The sequence below is a fragment of the Neocloeon triangulifer genome, unplaced genomic scaffold (assembly GCF_031216515.1).
Source record: "Neocloeon triangulifer isolate White Clay Creek 2 clone unplaced genomic scaffold, ASM3121651v1 ptg000014l, whole genome shotgun sequence".
In the NCBI taxonomy this organism is placed as follows: domain Eukaryota; kingdom Metazoa; phylum Arthropoda; class Insecta; order Ephemeroptera; family Baetidae; genus Neocloeon; species Neocloeon triangulifer.
Window position 1 is genome coordinate 22,470,296 of NW_026775556.1, and position 26,274 is coordinate 22,496,569.

At 34.7% G+C, this 26,274-nt stretch overlaps 4 protein-coding genes and 1 long non-coding RNA gene across 13 annotated transcripts in view; 3 read left to right on the forward strand and 2 right to left on the reverse strand.

The window, feature by feature from the left end:
• The window catches only part of LOC132201532 (PR domain zinc finger protein 5-like), a 3,124-nt gene extending 2,642 nt beyond the window's left edge, over positions 1–482 (forward strand). Inside the window, exon 7 of the mRNA XM_059627744.1 lies at positions 35–482. Coding sequence (XP_059483727.1) covers positions 35–389 — 355 coding nt within the window. The 3' untranslated portion in view covers positions 390–482. The remainder of the gene's footprint in view (positions 1–34) is intronic.
• LOC132201534 (eukaryotic translation initiation factor 5) lies at positions 473–11,196 on the reverse strand. 4 transcript variants are annotated; one of them, XM_059627754.1, is made up of 9 exons: positions 11,069–11,196; positions 10,689–10,821; positions 3,760–3,874; positions 2,906–3,381; positions 2,564–2,842; positions 2,376–2,503; positions 1,726–2,169; positions 1,485–1,673; positions 473–1,314 (listed from the first exon to the last, which is right to left on the reverse strand). In XM_059627754.1, exons 4-9 carry the CDS (start codon positions 3,057–3,059, stop codon positions 1,195–1,197), a joined length of 1,314 nt encoding a protein of 437 aa, XP_059483737.1. In that variant the 5' UTR covers positions 3,060–3,381; positions 3,760–3,874; positions 10,689–10,821; positions 11,069–11,196; the 3' UTR covers positions 473–1,194. The 4 variants fall into 4 exon arrangements, with proteins under 4 accessions (XP_059483737.1, XP_059483738.1, XP_059483739.1 ...); XM_059627755.1 differs by having other exon boundaries at positions 11,032–11,134; XM_059627756.1 differs by lacking the exons at positions 10,689–10,821; positions 11,069–11,196 and adding an exon at positions 7,368–7,593.
• On the forward strand, positions 9,737–10,209 carry LOC132201537 (uncharacterized). The gene is made up of 2 exons (XR_009442286.1): positions 9,737–9,829; positions 9,936–10,209. It is a non-coding gene; the product is annotated as an uncharacterized LOC132201537 (long non-coding RNA).
• A 1,049-nt stretch (positions 11,197–12,245) lies between the features above and the next one.
• LOC132199876 (mitochondrial ribonuclease P catalytic subunit) lies at positions 12,246–14,711 on the reverse strand. Of its 5 annotated transcripts, none has more exons than XM_059624947.1 (6): positions 14,511–14,711; positions 13,448–14,373; positions 13,143–13,392; positions 12,947–13,083; positions 12,507–12,702; positions 12,246–12,443 (listed from the first exon to the last, which is right to left on the reverse strand). In XM_059624947.1, exons 2-6 carry the CDS (start codon positions 14,356–14,358, stop codon positions 12,312–12,314), a joined length of 1,626 nt encoding a protein of 541 aa, XP_059480930.1. In that variant the 5' UTR covers positions 14,359–14,373; positions 14,511–14,711; the 3' UTR covers positions 12,246–12,311. The 5 variants fall into 5 exon arrangements, with proteins under 5 accessions (XP_059480930.1, XP_059480929.1, XP_059480931.1 ...); XM_059624946.1 differs by having other exon boundaries at positions 14,504–14,711; XM_059624948.1 differs by having other exon boundaries at positions 14,493–14,711.
• A 9,504-nt stretch (positions 14,712–24,215) lies between these two features.
• Positions 24,216–25,626, forward strand: LOC132201097 (uncharacterized). 2 transcript variants are annotated; one of them, XM_059627008.1, is made up of 5 exons: positions 24,216–24,275; positions 24,569–24,867; positions 24,932–25,153; positions 25,216–25,290; positions 25,345–25,626. In XM_059627008.1, the coding sequence occupies exons 2-5, from the start codon at positions 24,672–24,674 to the stop codon at positions 25,353–25,355; spliced, it is 504 nt and encodes a 167-aa protein (XP_059482991.1). In that variant the 5' UTR covers positions 24,216–24,275; positions 24,569–24,671; the 3' UTR covers positions 25,356–25,626. The 2 variants fall into 2 exon arrangements, with proteins under 2 accessions (XP_059482991.1, XP_059482989.1); XM_059627006.1 differs by having other exon boundaries at positions 25,349–25,626.
• The last annotated feature ends 648 nt before the right edge of the window (positions 25,627–26,274 follow it).

The window sequence follows — 26,274 nt, forward strand, 5'->3', positions numbered from 1 at the left end:
TTGTATCTTATTATTTATTTTTTTTTTACTCTAGCAAACCGTTCTTCAATCAACCAATTCATCGCGCAGACCTATTTGTCGAAGTGTGTATCGAAGAAACTGAGCAGATCTTTTTAGACACTCCACCGACAATTTTGAAAGTGGAAACAGAAGACGAGCAATCGGAGGACATTTATCACATTAACATTGCTGAGACTCCGGCAAGCATTTCTAAAAACTTCCTTGGGTCACTTGCTACGGTAAACAAGGCCAATCAAATTGTGCTGCCGAGGCAACCAATTTTGATTCTCAACGCTGCTGAAGGCGCTGAGGCGACGCTTATTGAAAACAAAGCACCGGGAATCATGTCCTGGGTTGACAATTCGGAAGGTGCAAGTGCAAATGGTTGAATAACGTCATGTAAATTTACAAAATTAAGAGAAATGTGATACTATTTTTACATTTTACTGGCGAAGAGTTTTAATAAAAAGAGTTTGTTATAATTGCTGAAATAAACCTTTATTTAAATATGCCATGTAACTCATTACAACCATGGGTAATTACATCCAATAGTTTCGTCGGAATTTGTTCTGAAAGAAGCAAAAAATTTATTTAGAAGCTGCGATTTGTTAAATTTTGTTTTGCTATCATGCTTTACAGAAAGTTTATATTATTAAGATGGTTCATGAAAATCTGTAATTTAGGCCAAAAGACTATGAAATTAAAAAAATAGTAACCGCACATTCCTCCAAGCTGAAAGTTTGCTCGCCCATGTTATACCCTTATTTTATCAAACCGCCATTGCAAGTGCAAAAAATCTACCAAACTCAGCAGGAACGCAAATAATAGTGTTCAAATTGATTTGTGTTGTTTTTGGACTGATCGGTATTCCAATAAATGGCACATGAGTAATAGTAAATAATAATTAAATGCTACAATACTTCTTAATTTGTTTTAACTTCAACTGACATTGTGCAAAGGAAACCAGCAAGGGAACAAATAACCATAGTAAAAAGATCACAATGAATTCAGTTAACACCGACAAACAACATCATCATCTTGTGATTCGATCAATTTTAATCAAACAAAATGCTTTCTTTGATTTGTAATTAGTAGCTCATGTGCCTGGAGGGTGCAGATAGATGTTGAGTAAGCATTGTGTGGGAAGGAGGGTCAATGTGGATGGAGAAAAATTTCTGCTATTGGCAAGCTGGCTTAGATAGCGTCAATGTCGATGTCCTCTACGCCATCATCCAAAGTGTCGGTCTTCTTAGCAGGTGGAGGCTGCTGAACCTTGGTCAGCTGGGTTGAGCTCACACGATCATTATATTCAATCTGAGGAGAAGAGAAATATTTGTAAAAAGAAGTACTGGAACTCCTAAAATTCTAATTAGATTTTTTTTCTCAGAGTCTGCCTTATACATAATATCAACAAAATTATTCTGACTTGAAGTACAATAATCATTGAATTTTTAAAATGGTACAATATCAATAAATTTAAGCACCTCAAGCTCATCGTCTTCCTCAGATTCAGAGTCGCTCTCCTCTTCCTCAGCTTCACGCAGCCACTTGACAAACGGTTCTGCCTTCTGGTGCATTTCCTCGCTTAGCTCTTTGCTGACATACTTCTTGCTCACTTTGGAGGCCCATTCCAGAATGACCTTCTCCTCCAAGATGTCCAGTTCGTAAAACAGCTGATAATTCAACTATTAGAAATATTCACACATAAACTATCAGTTCATTTACCTTCAAGATGTAGGCAACCTTGGGCATCAAGGTATTCTTGTGGAGAGCGATGATCTGCTCAATGCCACCCATCAAGTACTTTTGTGCCTTTGAGTTGTTGTGGGTGAAGCGGAGGAAGAGCTTGCGTTGTTTTGGGCCCTGACTCAAGATGTTCTCGTCAAAGAGCAGCTCAACAAGGATCAGCGGAACTTTCGCGCGGATCTCAAGACGGTCAGCCATGGACTCCAGATCCTTGTGCTTGGCCTCCAGGGTGTTGGAATCGCGGAATTTCTTCACCTCTTCATAGAACAGATCAATACGTTCTTTCTCGCTCAGCTCACATTCGTCATTCATGGTGAGGTGCTTCAGGGTTTCGGTGAGCTCCTCTTTGACAACAACTGGTTCGTCGGCAATGCTGTCCCAATAGCCATCCTCTTTATCCTCTTCCTCACCGTTCTCAATGAACTAGATATAATAAAACAAAAAATAAATAAATAAAATAAATATCTAGTGGTTTACTTTGTACATAATAAGCTTTAAAATAAATATTTTAGCTGCCTATTCAGTTTTAATCCTTTACTTTTAATTAAGTTTTACTTCTTTTTGCGTTTGCGATGTATGTACGTACCATGAATGGAGAATAAATAAATAGATAAAAATTTGAAACTTACGGAATCATCGCCATCAGGGGGAGATGAACGCCCATTCTTATCGTCCGAGTCGTCATTTTGTTTCTTGGACGAGCGCTTGGCACGCTTGCCTTCGGTCAAAGACTTGCCCTGACTGGCTGGATTGATCTCTGCAATTCAAGATGCAATGATAAGTCACAAAATGTTTCAAACAAATTTTAAAGCCCTACCAGGAGGATTCTTGACAATGTAGGTGTTGATGCCGTAGTCAATCTTGATGGTTCCGTAGTAGCTGCAGGCCTTGCATGTCTGGTTGATGATGCCGTTCCTGACAAGGAGAACTGTCTCGGGATTGTCGCAGGATGGGCAGAGGACGTACTTCTTGATGAATCCGTCGAGGAGGTCCTGCAGTTTGGCTGCCTCGTGGGCGCCGTTAACAATGAAACGGTCGTTCTTGAAGTCAAACTGCGTCTGGGCTCCCAGCTTGCAACCAAAGTACTTGGTTGGGTCTGAAAATGAAATGTCATTTGTTTAAAAAAAAAATTGTGAAAACATGGAAGAATTGAACTTACAGGTTGCAGGTCGTGCCAGAGCTTTGGCTACGTCGATCATGTTGACGATGACCGTCCGTATTCCGTTGCCTTTGCCCTCAACCTTGGCCATGATCCTCGGCATCTTGTACCGGTAGAAGGGGTCCGGGTTGCTTCGGTTGACGTTGATAGCCATGGTGGATGGCGGTGGTGGTCGTGCGATCAGGAGACGTGGTCGCCAGGGGCGCCGAGCTGCGCTGCAGGTGGGGCTGGATGTTGGGAACGCGTCCTTGGGCTGGCTCGAAAATCGGGCGGGGTGCTTCCGTGTGTAAAATTCAGGGTGATGTGCTCTCAAGGGAGGTGGATAACAGTAAAATAGATTTAAACAATAGAATTTCAATCTTCAAATCAAAGTCAGTTTGCTGCTGGCGGTGGAGACTAGGTGGTGACCTCAGTCGAGTCACGTTTCTCTGAATGGCTGCAATTTTCGGTGCCTATTACTTGAAAATTTTGATGTCCTGAAAGCGAAACACAAAATCAATATACTATAATTTGGTTGATTTCCTTTAAAATAATTTGGCTTTAAAGTTTCAAGACAAAATAATTCTAGAAATCTAGAAAAAAAAAATTAAATACCCAACTTTTTGCAAACAATCAATATTGCAAAAATCAAAAGAAGAAGAGAGATGCAGTTTTAAATTAAAAAAACTCATTGTTGTATTTGAATAAGATTTTTCTATACGGACTTCTAGAAATTTCACAATAAAATTTTCTCACTATTGGAATGCAAATAAAAATGTGGAATTCAGTGAATGAAAGTTGCTATTCAACCGGCGTAGAACGAAACTGAGGCACGCGGTTCGGAAACCCCACAAATGAATCCCATTACCACTTACCTACAACTGATGGGGTTCTCCCACGTAGTTGAAATCATACACCTAGGGTCTAGGCCAAAAATTGGCTCGAGGGCTATGTGTAAACGCCCAGATTTTCCTCTGGATTGTGATATTTCTGAAATCAGAAGGAAAGCAAGTCATTAGAGCTTTGTTGGCCCAAAGGATGCTGGAGAGCGACGGAGTGTCATTTTCATCCCTGCACCTCATGTTCAGCATTCAATGCTTCCGCCGCGAATGCCGTCACCATACCGAAGGTCAAAAATTGTAGTGTTACGTCGCGAATTAAAATTATTCATCCGTTGCTGAAATATCAATTTTACTTTCAATCTCAAATAAGTCAGCAAACGTTAAAAGGACGGGAGTTTCTTATTTTGATAATAAACTGATAATAAATCGATTTTTAATGAAATTATTAATGTAATAAAACTTGAAAGAAGTGAAGACTTAAAATTGCTATGTTTAATATTAAGAAAAGTGTTCATTTACACGGATTACACGGTCAAGTTTGTCTTCAAACAGACAATTCATGAACACTCATTTAACCTCATTCAATAAAAAAAATTCACCATGTTATATATTTTGATTAAAACTACAAAAAAAGATGTGAAGCGTTAGATTAGAAATTTCAACAATTGGGGACATTTGCCGCGTTGGCTATTCCTTCTCTGCAGACTCCTCCCGACGGAGACAGGAGCAGACGGAAAAATTAAATCACCAACCGGCGACCGACCGACAGACCGAGTGCCAGCGAGTCAGCCTGCTGGGAGCGAGGTGAAAATCAATAGAGCAGCGTGAAGTAATAAAAATACACCAGCAAGCGACTCGGGGGCAATCATCAGGCCCCGAATTAATTAGAGACGGGCCGAGGGGAACGGAAAATCAAAGGTGAGAAAATTGGGTACCTTCGCCTTTCTGCAGCATATGTTTTTGTCTCGAAAATGGAAGGAAGACTGAGTGAGGGTGTTGTGTCGGCGGCGGCGGCGAACCAACTCCCGGGGTGGGAGTCGGTCGGTCGGTGGGTTGGTCGACGGCGAGTGCGCTTTTCGCTCCACGCCGCCTAGAGAACGATCGGCCGCCGAGACGAATGCCACTATTTACGCAATTAAAATTAAAATGATGTCCGAGAGCAGGGGGAGGAGTTTTGAATCGCGGTTATCTTTCGCGAGGGCGCCCCGTCGTCGCACGCGGAAACAAAGAAAAGCTGCCAAGGCGAAAATAAATTTCAAAATAGAAGAAAACGACGATATTTTAATATTCATTCCGACGAATGCCGATTTGGCTTATCTGCGAATTTATTTATCGATCAATTTAGTTCCATAGCAGTCTGGGTAAATAAAACTTGAGGGGCTTTGCGTATTATGAGATCGCTGCCTTCAAGGTGCTGCTTTCATTTGTATGACGGCGGCGAGGTATCGCATAATTGGGACACGTAAACTTCGCCCAAGTTTCTTATCCGTTGGAAAAATTTATGTGAGTAAGAAATAGATAGCTCGTTTTTTTTTTATCAATAAACAATGAAAAATTCATAATTACCTAAGATTAGATATTTGAAAATATTAAAAAATGAATATGATTAAAATTATATAAAGCATTCAGTTAGTTTTCATATGAAGTAAAATATCTATCTTTTTCTTTAAATATGACGCAACAGTATTAAAAGCAGCTTTTGAAATGGTAATTCTGATAATTGTTAACAATTATATCATAAGACACTTAATTATGAATAAAAAAAAATGCAAATTTGCTTACTTTGTGCACAGCCAACTCGTTTTCTTTCCAGACAAGTATAATTTGGTAAATCACCAGCTTATATGCAACCGGCATGTTGTGCACTCCACATTCCACAATCAAGAGTCAAGAGTGCTTCATTTTCGAGGAAAAGAAATTTATTTATTTGACTTCGCACAAACGGCGTGACCTCTGACCCGCTCGCTATGCTGCGTTGTCAAGAGAGAGAACACGAAGGGAGGATTTCTCGCAGCTTTTAAATTTAGAAAGGGGAAAACTAGCTGCTGCTGCTGGTGTGCGCCAATTAGTGTGCCATTATGTGCAGCGGCACATTTCGGCGACGCACTTAGCAGCGAGTGTGTGAAACAACTTCATTGTCTGATTATATATGAAGCTCTTCACGAAACAAATGAATTTGCGGTCAGGTCAGGATTCACCATTGTTGCTTCTTCAAATGAAATTCCGTTCAACTTGGCCACCAAAACTGTATTAATGTTAATTAAATCAAAATTCATTGATAAACGTTTAGCGAAAAACATTATAAAAAATATAAAAATCCTAAAAAATTAAATTCATGCAAAATGTATTTTGAATATAAGTCAGAATTTAAGCCTAAATTTGACAATCACAAAAAAGCGACCTTTTTAAATTTTGATGTATATTTCTACGTTTTTTTATATTTGGTTTTCCCCAAAGGATTTAGGTTTGCGTTATTTTCCGCCTGGGTATATTTTTAACTGGCAAGCAGATTGCAGGTGGCTGCGGAGGTGGCGGAGCGGCGGAGTTCAAAAACGACCTCGGCAGCACCATCATATTGATCTCGCGGTGAAAATGCTCCTGTCGAGGGAGCGTGCGCGAACTTATTGCAATTGGAAATGACGAGGTGGGTGCTTTGCTTGCCTTCCATCCCGAGCGGCTATTATTGCTACTTGCAAGTTGGCCGTGTGCATCATGCGCGGAAAAAGAAGTGCCCATTGACGTCACCCGCTTTTCTTCTTTGCACCGACCAACGCTGAGTAAAGCAAAAACGACGCGCGATTGCACCGATATCTCAATAGAGCAAACGCCGCTTCTCGACACATTTGTTAGCTCAACCTTAGATTAAGAGTGATTTAAACCGCGTGCATATATTTAAGTAAAAACGCTGTCAACATGACGTTCCACAAGCCATCGGCGGCAATATCAAATAGACAAACAGCGCTTTTGTAAAATAACATTTTAAATCAAAAGTGGTAGGTATCCTAAATTGAAACAAATAAACAAGTCTCGTCAGGTAACAGTCGACCCGAGTTATTCTGATGACGGTTCATTTCCTTTGACAAAACAGCTCTTGAAAAAAATATTATCAAAATTATCATAGCTTATTTAGTCACTAATCATAAATAAAATTGTTTTCTAAAAATCTGCCAGAATCAGTTTAATATCACCCCAATTAATATGGGAAAACAAATATAGGCGTTAAAAGATACGTTATTGAAAAAGGGAAAAACTATCAAAATTAGGGATTTGGAAATATGCCCCTTTTCAGATGAAGATCACTATTTTGAACAGAAAATTCAATTAAAATGAATTAAATTTTTATTTTACTTCTCAATTCATTAAATTTTATAAATCAGAAATGCTCGATAGAATTTGCAGTGGGCGCCAGTTTGCAATGTTTACGAACACCGTTTGTCCGCCTTTTACAATTTAAATTGGAGATATAAGTGTTCAAGGCGGACAAGGTCAATCGCAGGCGCCTGCTTGCACACCAGTAATTGTGCTCAACACTGTACACGTAGAACGTTTTTGTTCGTTACCAGCTGAGAGAGTTTCTGCAACCAGACTCGTGTGTATTTGCCAATTTCAGAATAGGATGAAAAGTTGAAAAAATTTGGTACCTTTCTAGCCACGTATCCGCTCCTCATAATGAGCTTGGCCGTTGTGTCGGTGGATTGGATGCGAGCTCAACACAGCCAGCGCAATATCGATTGTGAATTTTCGAATAATTTCTCAGCGCAGGTTATAAAAGTTATGTCGACGGTTTATCGAGGCGGCAGTGAAAGTGAAAGACCAACAGCAGGTCGCCGAGCCAACGAACTCTTTCGTTTCCCCACGGCGAGGCTCGACCGACTGAAAGGCATTTCGTGATCGCTGGCATGCAAATCGTTGCAAAAACTGCGAGAATGGTTTCCTTGTTTTGATCCCCGCCACAGATTAGTTCATCGGGAGTGCGAGATTTGCAAAATATGTTTTTGACTGATAAAAAAAATAACAACTACGCTGTTGGATGTTTTACAATTATAAATGTGCGGAATTTAATTAAGCTGGCAATTGTTTCTTTTTAAAATTTAAAATGTTTTTGTACACAAATTATTCTCATTAAATAATTATTTATTTTTATGGAGTTAAATTTGTTTATAATTATAAAAAAAATAAGTATATCTACTTTTGCAGAAAACAACAAAATCAGAAAATTTAAATTTAAAAATTATAATTTTGATATATTATTTCCATGAGATTTCCCCAAAATTATTAATGATACATATTACTGTAAACAAAAATTTAAAATATTTGATTTTGAGTGAAATAGATAATTTATTTCATTTCAATCTTTCTTCACTACATCTTGATCGGAATAAATGCCAAAACTTTATTTAAGTTTCCATTCATCATACAAAAATCAGACGAAAAGCGAAACTGCCATTTGCAAATATGAATTCTCGCACGTTTCAAGGCTACTACCAGCCAATTTTTGCTGACCGCGCGCCAAAACTTCAGTAATTAACGCCTCGTCCGAATAAGAGTGACCGCGACCGAGTTCGATCATAATTGGTCTACCAAACTATAAACTTGCGAGATGACGCGTTGGCGCCGACATTTCTCCGTCCCTCGTTCAACCTCTGGAATCAAGAGCTTTGCAAACATCACGGGCCGCGGATTTGAATGAAAAAAATAAAAGCGTTTAGTCCGAACAATACGCGACTGAATAGGTGCGAGAGGGGTAGTTTTGGGCGCAACGTTCGTGGGCACCAGTCTGCCGGAAAGTCTGCAGCGCAGGCAGACGGATCAATGATGATGAGCCTCGTCTCATGCCAGCCTCGTTTTCCACATAAAATTTACATGCGGCTATAAAAAAGAAAACTAGGTGGCAAAAAATTTGAATGTGGGAAACTCCTCGTCTGCGAAAGTTTTGAGTGGATTTGAGGGGTTTTGGCCAACCTAGACACTGTTGGGGAGGGGAAAGACCACAGTGAATAAATATGAAGAATGAATTTGACCAAATCTTAATTTGGTTTAAAACTGAATAATTAAAAATTACAATTATGATAAAAAAAATCGCAGATAAATTTGTTGCAAACCTGATTTGTATTTCATTAAAACTGAATTTTCAAGTTTGAAGTTTAATTTGCTTGACTTTTCTGAGTCCAAGTGAATTTCCAACATTTCCTTTAGTCACAATTTCCATATTGAAGTGTTCATAATCAGAAATTTCACGGAGTTTGTTTAAAGTAGGTCATAATATACATCAGAGACAACAGAGAGAGCCAATTTGCAGGCACTCGACTTTGCATGTTCAGAGGCCTTAAATAAAGGCGCTTTTCTGCAGCACCCGAGCTTTTAATATTTGGAATGGAACACAGACTGCGGCAGAGAATTCATTTCATCTCCTGCACTGCATTGTTGGCCGAGTTGGAAAAAATGGCAGAATTTGGCCGTGAACTTTTCACATTCAATTTGCTGCAGCGCTCTTTACTCAAAGAACCTTTTGTTCCCAACCTTCAAAGAATTTTAAAGATAATAATTAGCTGCTCTACCATAATCTCATCAAGGACGCCAAGGTCTTGATTTAAGAAATCAATATTAACAAATTGATTTATAATTCAAACGAAAAACTATTTTGAAGTTAAAAATATTTGTATCGCTGGGAAATGATTAAATATTCAGAAGATATAAAAAAGACCGTAAATTATTTTATATTATTTAATTTATTATTTTCTCTGCTTAATTAAAAAACGATTTGAGTGAATTTAAAATATAAAACTGGTAGCAAAGAATGCCTTTGAATAAATATTACAAAGTCCAACGCAACTTACGGTTTTGAAAGTGTCGATCACTCACAGAATACAGAGATTTGAAAAGTGAACCAAGATAAGAAATTGATCAGTAAAGAAGACGGGAAAGTCTTATCGAAAATGCTCAAATAATCAAAATTGCTCTTGGGTCTGCTTTGCAATGCACTCATCCAACCTTAGACTTACTTGAATTAGAGGGTGCATACAAAAATTATTATTTATTTCATGATTCACGGACTAAAGTCGAAGGCCATCGAAGTTTCATTCTATACTTTATTTCAATCCTGGTGGAAATCATTAATTTAAAAAACTTAGTTAAACTTTGATATTTCAAATTGTGTAAAATCTTAAGTAAATTTTTTAATTATTCTCACTTCTTCCTGAAATATTCAGGTTGGCTTTAATTTCTGAAGTGCAATTCGATGTTGGTCTTTGAGCACGATGATCATCTGGTTCTGCGAGCGTGATCTAGGTCAGTCTGTGGCAGTGGAGCGAGCACGCCTGCCTGCCTCGCTCCATCTCTCTCACCTCGGTTTGTCGGTTTGCCAAAATATCACAAAATCTTCCGCTTGACAAAAGACAAAACAAGACTTTGTGTCTTTTTCTAAAATTGGCATCGCTTTAAGAATAATTTGCCACCTCAATAAAATTAAATTTTTGACATAAATTTTATTGAATTAAAATTTAAAAAATTCTGCTTTTTAAGGATTTCTGTAAATATTTGTTGTTACTTCATTTTAATGTAAATTTAATATTTTGAGAATCAATCATTTTTTTTTAACCTCGAATAGACTTATGTAAAGGAATTTTCCAAAACGTGGTTGCTTCGTTATAAAATGGCGTGTGATTGTATGTAATTTCCGTCCCATGCGATTTCGAATATACCAGCGAGGTCACTACAGGAGTGAAAATTTAAATTTTCCGAGAAATGAAAAATTATTCAGGTTTTGACCTGGCGCTGCTGGATCTTTAATGAAAAATTTTTGATTTCGTCATCAAATTATTTCATTTTAATAACTTCGAAAATAATTTTTTCGAAAAACTTTCCCTATCAGAGATGCAGGGTGGTGTCCATTGTGTTCGAACTTTCGAACACGAGCGAATTATTTTCTAATTTCCAATCGATCGTGTCGCACTACTACTTACCGAAATGGCGATGAAAAGTCATATAAAATGCAGTTACGCCCTTGGGACGGGAGACGGCAAGCAAACAAAAAGAAGCAGACCCAATCTCTTGGTGGTGGAACTCCGTGGGAAACTCTCAAATTCGCACCTTGGTCTGAAAACACACGTGCAAATTTTAATTTTTCAATTCGGCGACGTAGGCGAGTGCGTGCTGGAGGTCGAATGGAGAGGCCCTCGAATCATCTTTCTCCATGTTTGACCCACCGACCCACACGTAGCGCGATCGCTGCGAACGCGACTTCCCGACGCTTTTTCCACCCTCCCAAACCCTTCCAGCGAAAATTCGCACAAAGGTTAAACAAACCTCGGGCACGGTGGCCTCGAAGAAGGTGCTTACGTACCTGTGGAACTCAAATTAATCGCCGTGCGAGTGAAATTTCTGGCCACAGAATGGTGAACGTGCAGACTTGCGCTGCGCACGAGGAGTCGAGTGCCGCGAGAGGAGAAAAGGGGAGGGGCGAGGGGTAACATAATTTATTTCAAAGAAAAACTTGGTCCTCTTGAACTTCCTCGATCAGAAAATTTAGGATTAAAATTAGGTAAAAAAAATTTGTATTTTTCACTCCTATTTAAGTTTGATTTTAAGTTCAAAAGAGGCAAAATTCGAATAGTCCTTTGAAAGGGCAAGTGATTTTTGCGCTTTGCGCTGCTCACTTGTCTTTTTGAATTCGCCAATCGGCGCGAATCAAGGAAAATGGACTGCGAGTGAAGGGTTGAAAGTCGGCCGGGGGCCGCAGGATTTCGTGTTGAGAAGGGTGTTTGCATTGCACCCTAGTTGTACGCTAAAGCGTTTAATACAAAATCCTTTTTTTTTAAGTAAAATGGCTCTTATTGCCCTTAACCTTTCCTCCGCAACAAGCAATGGGACTTCCGCACCAAGACAACACATTTTGTGACTCAACAGATTTTTAAAATCCATACGCAAACGCGTTAAACTTAAAATGAAAGAATTATTTATTAAATCTGGTCGATTTCACAAATTTTACTGAGCAGGAGAAAAAAATATAGAAAAAAAATGAAGATTGAATTTTAATAGACTATTTCAAATCAATTATTACCAGACAAGTTACACCAAAATTCTTTATTATTTCTTATATTTAGTGCACTTGCAATAAAAGTTTTTTGAGGTCACATATTTTTTAAATATCTAATTTAATTAAAGACTAACAGGAATGTTCATGCAAAGCTCAAGTTGTAAATTGATTAAATAAAGATGGGGAGAGAATGATTATTGAAAAATATATCAAACATCAGCGCAGCAACAAAAGAGGTTAAATAAAAACTTTAGTGTATGCGTTTTTCTGACTGATTTTTGCGGATTTTTGTTTCGTTTTGCTAAGTCCATGCCTAGAACAATACTGATTTTCCCCATTTTGTCATCCCCTTGCTTTCTTTATATTTTGCAATATTTTGGCAATATTCATGTCATTCAAAGTACTGTGCCATTTAATTAGTAGGTAAAACCTATTAAAGCCTAATTTTTTTTAAAGATTATTGGATATCCAGTTTGTTTTTCTTCATTGAAATTAATGGAAGATTTTTTTATTAAAATTAAAGCAATTATTTACACACTCTTACCAAAATTTATTTTCTTATGCAAAGCCAAGTTTTTGGGGGCTTAAACACCTGGTTCATGTATTCATTGGTACCCTCGACATAAGGAACGTGCCAGGAATCTCCGGTCTTTTGTGAAAATGGTAAAAACGATGACGGAGGCTGTAATTTTCATTCAAAATTATTAAAAATAGCCTATTAAATCAAAAATGAAAATTAATTTACGTAAATCAGTGCTTTTGCTCGGGATACAAGACCAAAAACAGAATATTGTCGGGCCAGTTGCCATCTTTTAAACAGTCTTTCCATTTCCACATCATTCAGCTTGTGTTTGTGGCCCCTCATCATATCCCTTGAAACAAAATATGTATCTGGGCCTCCAGACATTGCAGCATAAAGGACGAAAGGATCGTCTTGAGATCTACACAGATATAAATATTAGCGAGTTATTAATAACATAAATTATATTAAATTCAAGGTGGATTTCATAAAAATTTCATCATTAATTTTGTTGTTGTTTCCACTCTGTAGTCAGTGTCCCATTGGGAGTTAATTTTAAAGAGATGAAATATAGGCTATAATTATCAAAGTTTAGACTATTGTATCAAATATTTTAACTTATTTTGAATTCAAAGCAATAAAAAAATTGATTTTTCCAGACTCACAAGTTCTCTGTTAGGAAGACTTTTGAATTTCTTTGAATATAATCCATTTTTCTTCTGTTCCACTTTAACATGTGAGCTCTTCCAATAACTAAAATCTTCATGTCTCTTGCAAGAAAATACTCCACAACATCTGTAAGCTGCAATTGAAAATGCAATTAGAAATTAACTAACGCTACATTTTGAAGTTTATCCTTACTAAGTCAATTGGAGGAATGGCATTTCGGACTCCAGCACAGAAGGCAGCGTTGAGTCCATCGATGACCACGTCGTAGGGACGGCTTTGCTTTAAGAAAGCACTAAACCTCTCAATTTCTCCTGGCGATGACTTAGAGAAAACATCTTTGCCCAAAAGATTTTTTTCAAAAAAGTGTGCGCTGAGAATGTTGAATTCTTCTAACGATATATGAATCGATGGCAGTTTTTTCCTGCACGCCACGCACATCCCACTGGAATTTGAAAATTCAATATAGAGTTGCAAAATTATTTAGTAAATTGATATACTTTGGCCTAACAGCTGTGCTCTCAACCTTCCACGCAGGCTTAACCACACATTCAAAGTACTGCTTCACATCTTCAGCGATGACCTCGTTGACAGGATAATTAATTTCATAAAAGTAGTTTAGGATGGACTCTGCACCAGCCAAAGTAGGTTCATTTTCAGCACAGTATTGTAGCCAAGTTGAAAAGGTCTCTGCTCTGACATGCTTCCCTTCAACACCGGCTTTATTTAGGAAATCCCAACCTAGTTTTGGATCCTTGTTACGAAAGGCAGTGGTAATCAGTATGGTGTAAATGTGTATTCCCATGATGCCAGAAGATCGTACGAATTCGACAAGTTCGAAGCACTCTCTCCAACGGGAGGTCCACGAAAGGGCCAAGATGCAGTTTTCGGCTAGGGTTCCAATGAAAAAAGGAATTCTATTTTTCAAAAGGTCGTAGTACTTGAAAATTACTTCTTCCGACGGCTCAGGCCAGGTGGAGTGACAGAGGCGGAGAAAAACTGATATTGTGCCGTTGTTGATTTCCTTGTCGTTCTCCTCGAGATACTTCAAAAAGCACAAAGCAAGATTGTAATTGTTCTCCGTGAGGCAATGGCTCATGACAATCCCAGAAATGTTGATGTTGTTGACACTCCACTTTGGCATTTCCAGCGCATTGCTAAGTATCTCGTCCCACTCATGACTGCTGTAAAGTTTCCCTGCCGCCACTTTGCTTAGAAGGAACGAGTGTGCGTCCATTCGTCTTTTGTCTCCAAAACCAAATTCGTTAGGCGCATCTTCTGGGCTTTTTTCAAAGTCCTCGAATTCTTCCATGATAGTCGATTTTCTTGTCAGCAATCGAAGCGGTTGCCTTTGTAATCGGGCCACTCGAATGGTGAGGGCAGAGAGTTTTGTGATGACTTGTAGATTCATTTTTGCTTTTTAATGCTGAAAAATGAAACATATTTCAATAGATGGCATAAATAATTTTTTTTCATTAAGAAAATCGGTAAACGCGACGGTACAAAACATTAAATGAAAATAAAGAGCAAAATATTACATCATACAACATGCATACACATAACCTGCCGTGCCTCAAACAAAACACAAGTTGAATTTGGCGGAATTTGGTATCACAGTTCGAGTCTCCAATTATTAAAGTTTCTTTATTATAAACGCATGTCCTCGAAGTGGCTTCAACTAATCCTCAAAAAAAATTATAATTTTCCTGCCCGTGATCGCGATTGATCGCGATGTCCGTGGTCGTGCCGGCTGTTTTGTTTTTGTTTTTTTTATCAACGTGAAGTTAGCCACGAGGAGGCAGGAGGCTTTTCAAAAGAGGCGTAACTTGCGCGCGAAATCTTAAGTGGATGATTATGCTGCTTGAGCATCGTGAAGTTAGCCAGAAATCCTAGCCAGTCGCCGGAAGTTAGCCAGTTGGCTGGAAATTGGCCACTCGCGTCATTTGGGCGGATGTATCGAATATCGATTCCCGATTTTTTAAAGTGGGGAGCATAGGGGAGGTGAGTATTTATCGCAACTTTTTACAGTTGACCTTCTAATATTCTTCTCATACACCAAGTCGCAGCAATAAATCGCAGTGTTCTAAAAGTGCACGGAGGAAGGAATTTCAGAAGCTAATTTGAAAAACAGTTCCAATGGTCTTAAAAAAATTATATTTAAAAGTAAATACAACGAAAATTATATTTAAAAGAAAATACCAACGAAAATTAATCAAGCCGAGGGACGCATGGGTAAAACTAAAAATAATGCAAAATCCCTAAGCCTAATAAACAATTGCAAATTTTTGTTTTGCGAATTTTGAAAAAATATCAATAAAAATTAATGGAAATTTTAAATATGTAAAATAGGCAACCATCGATGGCTGCAACTTTATTTACACGAAATTAAAAATATTGAAACTTAAAACAATAAAACTTAAAAACAAATGCGCTAAAACCATGCATTGGAACTTAGAGAAATTTTAATCAAAGTTAACCTTCATCCCCCTGAACAAGAAAAACTGCCAGCCATCGATGGCCGCATCATAGTTTTTAACGAAAAAATAATTGAAAGTTTGAAAATTTGGAAAAAAGGCAATAAATTTTACTCGGGGCGGCATTGCACAAAAACTATGCATTGGAAGTTAATGCTGTTAATGTAATTTTAATAAAAGTTAGCCCTTATCATCCTGAATGCCTGAATGTAAAAATCTGCCCGCCATCGATGGCCGCATCACAGTTTTTTAAGAAAAAAATAATTAAAAGTTTGAAAAAATGGTAAAAAGGCAATAAATTTTACTCAGGGTGGCGTTGCACAAAAACAAAGGATTGGGAGTAAATGTAATTTTAATCAAAGTTAACCTTCATCACCCTGAACATAAAAAAGGGCCAGCCATTGATGGCCGCGACTTAGTTTTTTTATTTGAAAAATAATAAGTTAAAAAAAATTAAAAAATTTTCAAAAATATTGCTAAAAGTGGAATTGCTCGAATACTATGCATTGGAAGTTAATGAAATTTTAATCAGAGGTAACCTTAATCATCTTAAACATAAAAAAGTGCCAGCCATTGATGGCCGCGACTTTGTTTTTTTATTTGAAAAATAATAAGTTGGGAAAAATTAAAAAAAATTCAAAAATAATACTAAAAGTGGAATTGTGGAATTGCTCGAATACTATGCATTGGAAGTTAATGAAATTTTAATCAGAGGTAACTTGAATCATCTTGAACGTAAAAAAGTGCCAGCCATTGATGGCCGCGACTTAGTTTTTTTATTTAAAAATAATGAGTTGTAAAAAATTAAAAAATTTTTCAAAAATAATGCTAAAAGTGGAATTGCTCGAATACTATGCATTGGAAGTTAATGAAATTTTAATCAGAGGTAACTTTTATCATCTTAAACGTAAAAAAGTGCCAGCCATTGATGGCCGCGACTTAGTTTTTTTATTTGAAAAAAAATAAGTTGAAAAAATTAAAAAATTTTCAAAAAAAATGCTAAAAGTGGAATTGCTCAAATACTATGCATTGGAAGTTAATGAAATTTTAATCAGAGGTAACTTGAATCATCTTGAACGTAAAAAAGTGCCAGCCATTGATGGCCGCCACTTAGTTTTTTTATTTGAAAAATAAAAAGTTGTAAAAAATTAAAAAAATTTTCAAAAATAATGCTAAAAGTGGAATTGCGCGAATACTATGCATTGGAAGTTAATGAAATTTTAATCAGAGGTAACTTTTATCATCTTAAACGTAAAAAAGTGCCAGCCATTAATGGCCGCGACTTTGTTTTTTTATTTGAAAAATAATAAGTTGAAAAAAATTTCCAAAAATACTGCTAAAAGTGGAATTGCTCTAATACTATGCATTGGAAGTTAATGAAATTTTAATCAGAGGTAACTTGAATCATCTTAAACGAAAAAAAGTGCCAGCCATTGATGGCCGCGACTTAGTTTTTTTATTTGAAAAATAAAAAGTTGTAAAAAATTAAAAAAATTTTCAAAAATAATGCTAAAAGTGGAATTGCGCGAATACTATGCATTGGAAGTTAATGAAATTTTAATCAGAGGTAACTTTTATCATCTTAAACGTAAAAAAGTGCCAGCCATTGATGGCCGCGACTTTGTTTTTTTATTTGAAAAATAATAAGTTGAAAAAAATTTTCAAAAATAATACTAAAAGTGGAATTGCTCGAATACTATGCATTGGAAGTTAATGAAATTTTAATCAGAGGTAACTTGAATCATCTTAAACGAAAAAAAGTGCCAGCCATTGATGGCCGCGACTTTGTTTTTTTATTTGAAAAATAATAAGTTGAAAAAAATTTTCAAAAATAATACTAAAAGTGGAATTGCGCGAATACTATGCATTGGAAGTTAATGAAATTTTAATCAGAGGTAACTTTTATCATCTTAAACGTAAAAAAGTGCCAGCCATTGATGGCCGCGACTTTGTTTTTTTATTTGAAAAATAATAAGTTGAAAAAAATTTTCAAAAATAATACTAAAAGTGGAATTGCTCGAATACTATGCATTGGAAGTTAATGAAATTTTGATCAGAGGTAACTTGAATCATCTTAAACGAAAAAAAGTGCCAGCCATTGATGGCCGCGACTTAGTTTTTTTATTTGAAAAATAAAAAGTTGTAAAAAATTAAAAAAATTTTCAAAAATAATGCTAAAAGTGGAATTGCTCGAATACTATGCATTGGAAGTTAATGAAATTTTAATCAGAGGTAACTTTTATCATCTCGAACATAAAAAAGTGCCAGCCATTGATGGCCGCGACTTTGTTTTTTTATTTGAAAAATAATAAGTTGGGAAAAATTAAAAAAAAAAATTCAAAAATTATACTAAAAGTGGAATTGCTCGAATACTATGCATTGGAAAATAATGAAATTTTAATCAGAGGTAACTTTTATCATCTTGAACATAAAAAAGTGCCAGCCATTGATGGCCGCGACTTTGATTTTCTATTTGAAAAATAATAAGTTGGGAAAAATTAAAAAAAAAATCAAAAATAATACTAAAAGTGGAATTGCTCGAATACTATGCATTGGAAGTTAATGAAATTTTAATCAGAGGTAACTTTTATCATCTTGAACATAAATAAGTGCCAGCCATTGATGGCCGCGACTTAGTTTTTTTATTTGAAAAATAATAAGTTGTAAAAGATTTTCAAAAATAATGCTAAAAGTGGAATTACTCGAATACTATGCATTGGAAGTTAATGAAATTTTAATCAGAGGTAACTTGAATCATCTTGAACGTAAAAAACTGCCAGTCATAGATGGCCGCATTACAGAGTAGGAATAAATTTAAAAAAATTTATTATAACAAAATTTTATTTAAATTGCATTAATTTCTGTTTGTGTAACCACATGAGTTAATAAGCAAATTCCATCTGAGCGCATCAAAATTTAACCAGAGCTGGAGACAGGCCCGGGAGAATTCATTTGGGGCTTAATTTATGTTTCCGGCTAACTATTGGGATTTGGGGAATAATTGGCCTTTTTATCTTAATTTTATTATCTCACAATTTGACTTATAGTTTATAGTTGAGTTTTGCTACAATGCCTAATTCCTTAAATTAATCATAAATCCTGTTTCTCTTAATTTATCTTAATGATAGAGTTAGCTTTAATCTGAAACTAATCTGAGATTATTCAGGCTTTCATTTAAGATCTTAATTTCACCACGTGGGGACACGTGTTGACCAAAGTTTATCTAATTTTATCTATAATCTCTCTTAATTAAGTCAAGTTAATTCTCTTATTTTAATTTACTTTATTTCTTAATTCAAGGTTGGTTATCTTCAATTACTACACAAGGGTTTAAATTTAATAATAAGTGATAAGGTTTTATTTTCTTAAATCTTACAATTAAAAGGTTTATAATTAATTATATTTAAATATCTTCTAATAAATAGGCGAGGATAATTAAAATTACATATTAAGTGAGAGAATCTTTAAAAGGATGATTTGAAGCTGCTCGAGAATTAACCGGGGTTGTGATGCTAGTGTGGTAAAACGTTAATTTTTTTCAATTTCAATATGGTGTTTTGAGCGAAAAAGTGATGATTTGTCAATTTTAAACGTCTGAACGGTTTGAGGCGCCACGAGTAAAATTTATTGCTTTCTTTAAAATTTTATTCACACTTTTAATTTTTTTATAAAAAAACTGATGCGGCCATCGATGGTTGTTTTTTACAATCAGGATGATAAGGGCTAACTTTGATTAAAATGTCATTATCTTCCAATAAATAGTTTTTGTGCAATGGCACCCCGAGTAAAAATTATTGCCTTTTTTTAAATTTTTTCACACCTTTTAATTTTTTTATTAAAAAAACTGTGATGCGGCCATCGATGGCTGGCAGTTTTTTACATTCAGGATGATAAGGGCTAACTTTGATTAAAATTTCATTAACTTCCAATGCATAGTATTCGAGCAATTCCACTTTTAGCATTATTTTTGAAAATTTTTTTAATTTTTTACAACTTTTTATTTTTCAAATAAAAAAACTAAGTCGCGGCCATCAATGGCTGGCACTTTTTTACGTTTAAGATGATAAAAGTTACCTCTGATTAAAATTTCATTAACTTCCAATGCATAGTATTCGAGAAATTCCACTTTTAGCAGTATTTTTGAAAATTTTTTTCAACTTATTTTTTTTCAAATAAAAAAACTAAGTCGCGGCCATCAATGGCTGGCACTTTTTTACGTTTAAGATGATAAAAGTTACCTCTGATTAAAATTTCATTAACTTCCAATGCATAGTATTCGAGAAATTCCACTTTTAGTATTATTTTTGAAAATTTTTTTCAACTTATTATTTTTCAAATAAAAAAACAAAGTCGCGGCCATCAATGGCTGGCACTTTTTTTCGTTTAAGATGATTCAAGTTACCTCTGATTAAAATTTCATTAACTTCCAATGCATAGTATTCGAGCAATTCCACTTTTAGTTTTATTTTTGAAAATTTTTTTCAACTTATTATTTTTCAAATAAAAAAACAAAGTCGCGGCCATCAATGGCTGGCACTTTTTTACGTTTAAGATGATAAAAGTTACCTCTGATTAAAATTTCATTAACTTCCAATGCATAGTATTCGCGCAATTCCACTTTTAGCATTATTTTTGAAAATTTTTTTAATTTTTTACAACTTTTTATTTTTCAAATAAAAAAACTAAGTCGCGGCCATCAATGGCTGGCACTTTTTTTCGTTTAAGATGATTCAAGTTACCTCTGATTAAAATTTCATTAACTTCCAATGCATAGTATTAGAGCAATTCCACTTTTAGCAGTATTTTTGAAAATTTTTTTCAACTTATTATTTTTCAAATAAAAAAACAAAGTCGCGGCCATTAATGGCTGGCACTTTTTTACGTTTAAGATGATAAAAGTTACCTCTGATTAAAATTTCATTAACTTCCAATGCATAGTATTCGCGCAATTCCACTTTTAGCATTATTTTTGAAAATTTTTTTAATTTTTTACAACTTTTTATTTTTCAAATAAAAAAACTAAGTCGCGGCCATCAATGGCTGGCACTTTTTTACGTTCAAGATGATTCAAGTTACCTCTGATTAAAATTTCATTAACTTCCAATGCATAGTATTTGAGCAATTCCACTTATAGCATTTTTTTTGAAAATTTTTTAATTTTTTCAACTTATTTTTTTTCAAATAAAAAAACTAAGTCGCGGCCATCAATGGCTGGCACTTTTTTACGTTTAAGATGATAAAAGTTACCTCTGATTAAAATTTCATTAACTTCCAATGCATAGTATTCGAGCAATTCCACTTTTAGCATTATTTTTGAAAAATTTTTTAATTTTTTACAACTCATTATTTTTAAATAAAAAAACTAAGTCGCGGCCATCAATGGCTGGCACTTTTTTACGTTCAAGATGATTCAAGTTACCTCTGATTAAAATTTCATTAACTTCCAATGCATAGTATTCGAGCAATTCCACAATTCCACTTTTAATATTATTTTTGAATTTTTTTTAATTTTTCCCAACTTATTATTTTTCAAATAAAAAAACAAAGTCGCGGCCATCAATGGCTGGCACTTTTTTACGTTTAAGATGATTAAGGTTACCTCTGATTAAAATTTCATTAACTTCCAATGCATAGTATTCGAGCAATTCCACTTTTAGCAATATTTTTGAAAATTTTTTAATTTTTTTTAACTTATTATTTTTCAAATAAAAAAACTAAGTCGCGGCCATCAATGGCTGGCCCTTTTTTACGTTCAGGGTGATGAAGGTTAACTTTGATTAAAATTTCATTAACTTCCAATGCATAGTATTTGAGCAATTCCACTTTTAGCATTTTTTTTGAAAATTTTTTAATTTTTTCAACTTATTTTTTTTCAAATAAAAAAACTAAGTCGCGGCCATCAATGGCTGGCACTTTTTTTCGTTTAAGATAATAAAAGTTACCTCTGATTAAAATTTCATTAACTTCCAATGCATAGTATTCGAGCAATTCCACTTTTAGTATTATTTTTGAAAATTTTTTTCAACTTATTATTTTTCAAATAAAAAAACTAAGTCGCGGCCATCAATGGCTGGCACTTTTTTACGTTTAAGATGATAAAAGTTACCTCTGATTAAAATTTCATTAACTTCCAATGCATAGTATTCGAGAAATTCCACTTTTAGCAGTATTTTTGAAAATTTTTTTCAACTTATTTTTTTTCAAATAAAAAAACTAAGTCGCGGCCATCAATGGCTGGCACTTTTTTACGTTTAAGATGATAAAAGTTACCTCTGATTAAAATTTCATTAACTTCCAATGCATAGTATTCGAGCAATTCCACTTTTAGTATTATTTTTGAAAATTTTTTTCAACTTATTATTTTTCAAATAAAAAAACAAAGTCGCGGCCATCAATGGCTGGCACTTTTTTTCGTTTAAGATGATTCAAGTTACCTCTGATTAAAATTTCATTAACTTCCAATGCATAGTATTCGAGCAATTCCACTTTTAGTATTATTTTTGAAAATTTTTTTCAACTTATTATTTTTCAAATAAAAAAACAAAGTCGCGGCCATCAATGGCTGGCACTTTTTTACGTTTAAGATGATAAAAGTTACCTCTGATTAAAATTTCATTAACTTCCAATGCATAGTATTCGCGCAATTCCACTTTTAGCATTATTTTTGAAAATTTTTTTAATTTTTTACAACTTTTTATTTTTCAAATAAAAAAACTAAGTCGCGGCCATCAATGGCTGGCACTTTTTTTCGTTTAAGATGATTCAAGTTACCTCTGATTAAAATTTCATTAACTTCCAATGCATAGTATTAGAGCAATTCCACTTTTAGCAGTATTTTTGAAAATTTTTTTCAACTTATTATTTTTCAAATAAAAAAACAAAGTCGCGGCCATTAATGGCTGGCACTTTTTTACGTTTAAGATGATAAAAGTTACCTCTGATTAAAATTTCATTAACTTCCAATGCATAGTATTCGCGCAATTCCACTTTTAGCATTATTTTTGAAAATTTTTTTAATTTTTTACAACTTTTTATTTTTCAAATAAAAAAACTAAGTCGCGGCCATCAATGGCTGGCACTTTTTTACGTTCAAGATGATTCAAGTTACCTCTGATTAAAATTTCATTAACTTCCAATGCATAGTATTTGAGCAATTCCACTTTTAGCATTTTTTTTGAAAATTTTTTAATTTTTTCAACTTATTTTTTTTCAAATAAAAAAACTAAGTCGCGGCCATCAATGGCTGGCACTTTTTTACGTTTAAGATGATAAAAGTTACCTCTGATTAAAATTTCATTAACTTCCAATGCATAGTATTCGAGCAATTCCACTTTTAGCATTATTTTTGAAAAATTTTTTAATTTTTTACAACTCATTATTTTTAAATAAAAAAACTAAGTCGCGGCCATCAATGGCTGGCACTTTTTTACGTTCAAGATGATTCAAGTTACCTCTGATTAAAATTTCATTAACTTCCAATGCATAGTATTCGAGCAATTCCACAATTCCACTTTTAGTATTATTTTTGAATTTTTTTTAATTTTTCCCAACTTATTATTTTTCAAATAAAAAAACAAAGTCGCGGCCATCAATGGCTGGCACTTTTTTATGTTTAAGATGATTAAGGTTACCTCTGATTAAAATTTCATTAACTTCCAATGCATAGTATTCGAGCAATTCCACTTTTAGCAATATTTTTGAAAATTTTTTAATTTTTTTTAACTTATTATTTTTCAAATAAAAAAACTAAGTCGCGGCCATCAATGGATGGCCCTTTTTTATGTTCAGGGTGATGAAGGTTAACTTTGATTAAAATTACATTTACTCCCAATCCTTTGTTTTTGTGCAACGCCACCCTGAGTAAAATTTATTGCCTTTTTACCATTTTTTCAAACTTTTAATTATTTTTTTCTTAAAAAACTGTGATGCGGCCATCGATGGCGGGCAGATTTTTACATTCAGGCATTCAGGATGATAAGGGCTAACTTTTATTAAAATTACATTAACAGCATTAACTTCCAATGCATAGTTTTTGTGCAATGCCGCCCCGAGTAAAATTTATTGCCTTTTTTCCAAATTTTCAAACTTTCAATTATTTTTTCGTTAAAAACTATGATGCGGCCATCGATGGCTGGCAGTTTTTCTTGTTCAGGGGGATGAAGGTTAACTTTGATTAAAATTTCTCTAAGTTCCAATGCATGGTTTTAGCGCATTTGTTTTTAAGTTTTATTGTTTTAAGTTTCAATATTTTTAATTTCGTGTAAATAAAGTTGCAGCCATCGATGGTTGCCTATTTTACATATTTAAAATTTCCATTAATTTTTATTGATATTTTTTCAAAATTCGCAAAACAAAAATTTGCAATTGTTTATTAGGCTTAGGGATTTTGCATTATTTTTAGTTTTACCCATGCGTCCCTCGGCTTGATTAATTTTCGTTGGTATTTTCTTTTAAATATAATTTTCGTTGTATTTACTTTTAAATATAATTTTTTTAAGACCATTGGAACTGTTTTTCAAATTAGCTTCTGAAATTCCTTCCTCCGTGCACTTTTAGAACACTGCGATTTATTGCTGCGACTTGGTGTATGAGAAGAATATTAGAAGGTCAACTGTAAAAAGTTGCGATAAATACTCACCTCCCCTATGCTCCCCACTTTAAAAAATCGGGAATCGATATTCGATACATCCGCCCAAATGACGCGAGTGGCCAATTTCCAGCCAACTGGCTAACTTCCGGCGACTGGCTAGGATTTCTGGCTAACTTCACGATGCTATGCGCTTGCCCTCCAACAAATCTGACCACGCTTTATTAACACATATAGCGGCACTTGCATTCTAAATTCTCATTTTTTGTCAGACATTTCCTGTTTATTGTTCCTTTTTTGTCATACATATTATGTTTCAAATATAAGGACTTCTTATTGACATAGTCAAATCAAGTCCTTACAACAGATTTTTGCGATTGTTGAAAGACAATAATTGGAAATTTTAATCACCATTGTTGTAAAGACTTGATTTGACTATGTCAATAAAGGAGTCCTTAAACAATTGCGCAGAAAAGGATTTAAAAAGCAATACAAAAATTCGATTGTTGCTGTCGATTTGAAAATTTGTCTATTTAACCGTTTTCCTGTGCATATACCAGTTACCTCAAGTTTTTTTTTGGACACCGAAAATTCTTGCACTGCTTGCCCAATTCCTTTTCTGCATCTTCTCCATCCGGCGAAACAAGCATCAAGGACAATAAGATGATGACGGAGCCGGCTAGCAGCATCGGTGTGGTCTTGCGAATGCCAAGACAGTACTCCAGCCTCCTGAGTCCATTTTCTCTCCAAAATCCCAGCAAGTGCAAGGACGAATTCAAACAGCTGCCCATGTCTGTCGCTCTCCTGCTGGTGGTTGAAAACACGGAAAACCCAGAAGAAAATGTGGACTTTGCGGCGGGTATGAGAATTCTCATCCTTTTATATGAAACATAAAATATGTTAAAACCTGTACCTCTTTATAGGCATGGAGTTTTTGATCGACCAGCTGCTCGGAATTGTTGAAATAAGAGGAGTAGTTGGCGTTCGCTACATCGACTATCCAGACCACAAGGGGACGGTCAAAATTGAGTACTTGGAGGAGGCCTTGCAGATGTTTATCTGCAAGGGACATGGTCCTAACTTGCCCCTAACGATTAAGTTCCTTGTACTGGCCAAGAATGGCAAACGACCGGCTCCCTTCGATCGTAATATATAAGACTTAATAATTTTTTCTGATATTTTTTAAATATATATAATTCATTTATAGGCAACCGTGAACTTCAGCCGAGCCTTGAACGGCTTTTTGAGCTTAATAATGGGAAAAATCCAAAAATACACAATTGTAAGAATTTTTCAAAATTTTATAATTTTTTTGGAAAACTTCTTATATTTTTAGGCAGCAGATAATAGCTTGACCCCAAGCTTCAGGAGCTTCTGCAACAGGGACTTCCTACTTGCAGTTGGGATTTGAAAAATAAGGCATTGGACACAAAGCTCAACGAACATGGACACACAGAGGAGCTAGGCTGAAATTGTAACAATTAAACACAAATTAAATTTTTTTTAAATTTATCTTTTACAAGAGTGTTATAATATTGGGACTTTTCTCCTGTAAAGTAGCCAAATCATTTATTTTCTTCAAACATCAGATCACACCGACTTACGTTAGTGAATAATATCACTTGTCCTGAAATCAACCTTTCATATTTATTATATTCTCAGCTCAAAATGTTTGGAGCTAATCAACTGCATTTCATAATCCATTATCACCTTAAACTAAAAATTTAAGTGAAAATTATTATTGAGAAATTTTACAAAAGAGCGCAATACTTTAATTAAGGACTTCATAAACTTCTCATCTTATACTATATTGTGGAGGTTTGAAAAAATGCCGACCCCGCGTTTGGCAGTTTTCTTGGTTAATCCTTCACTTCCGATGGGTTTCTCCTCGATTTGTACTCCGACCTTATGACTCTGAAGGAAATTTAAACATTATTAAATAAACTTCACTCAGTGTAAAAAAATTCTCTGCAAGGCGTAAAACTTACCGTCTACTGATGCATTCCTCTTTCTAAATAATCATACGTAGTGATATAAAAAAGCAAAAAATAAATTAATCAATTAATTTTCCAAAAATTTAATTAGCAATAAAAATTTTTACAATTAATTTGGTCCCATTATAAATGTGAACACAAATTAGAAAAAATTAAATGTTTCTAGCGGTTTCTAGTGCATGAATTATAAAAAAAATAAAATGGTTTGATTATAATTTTAATTTTTAATCTTGCAAAACAGCAAAATTATTTGGAAAAATCTAGGAGAACAT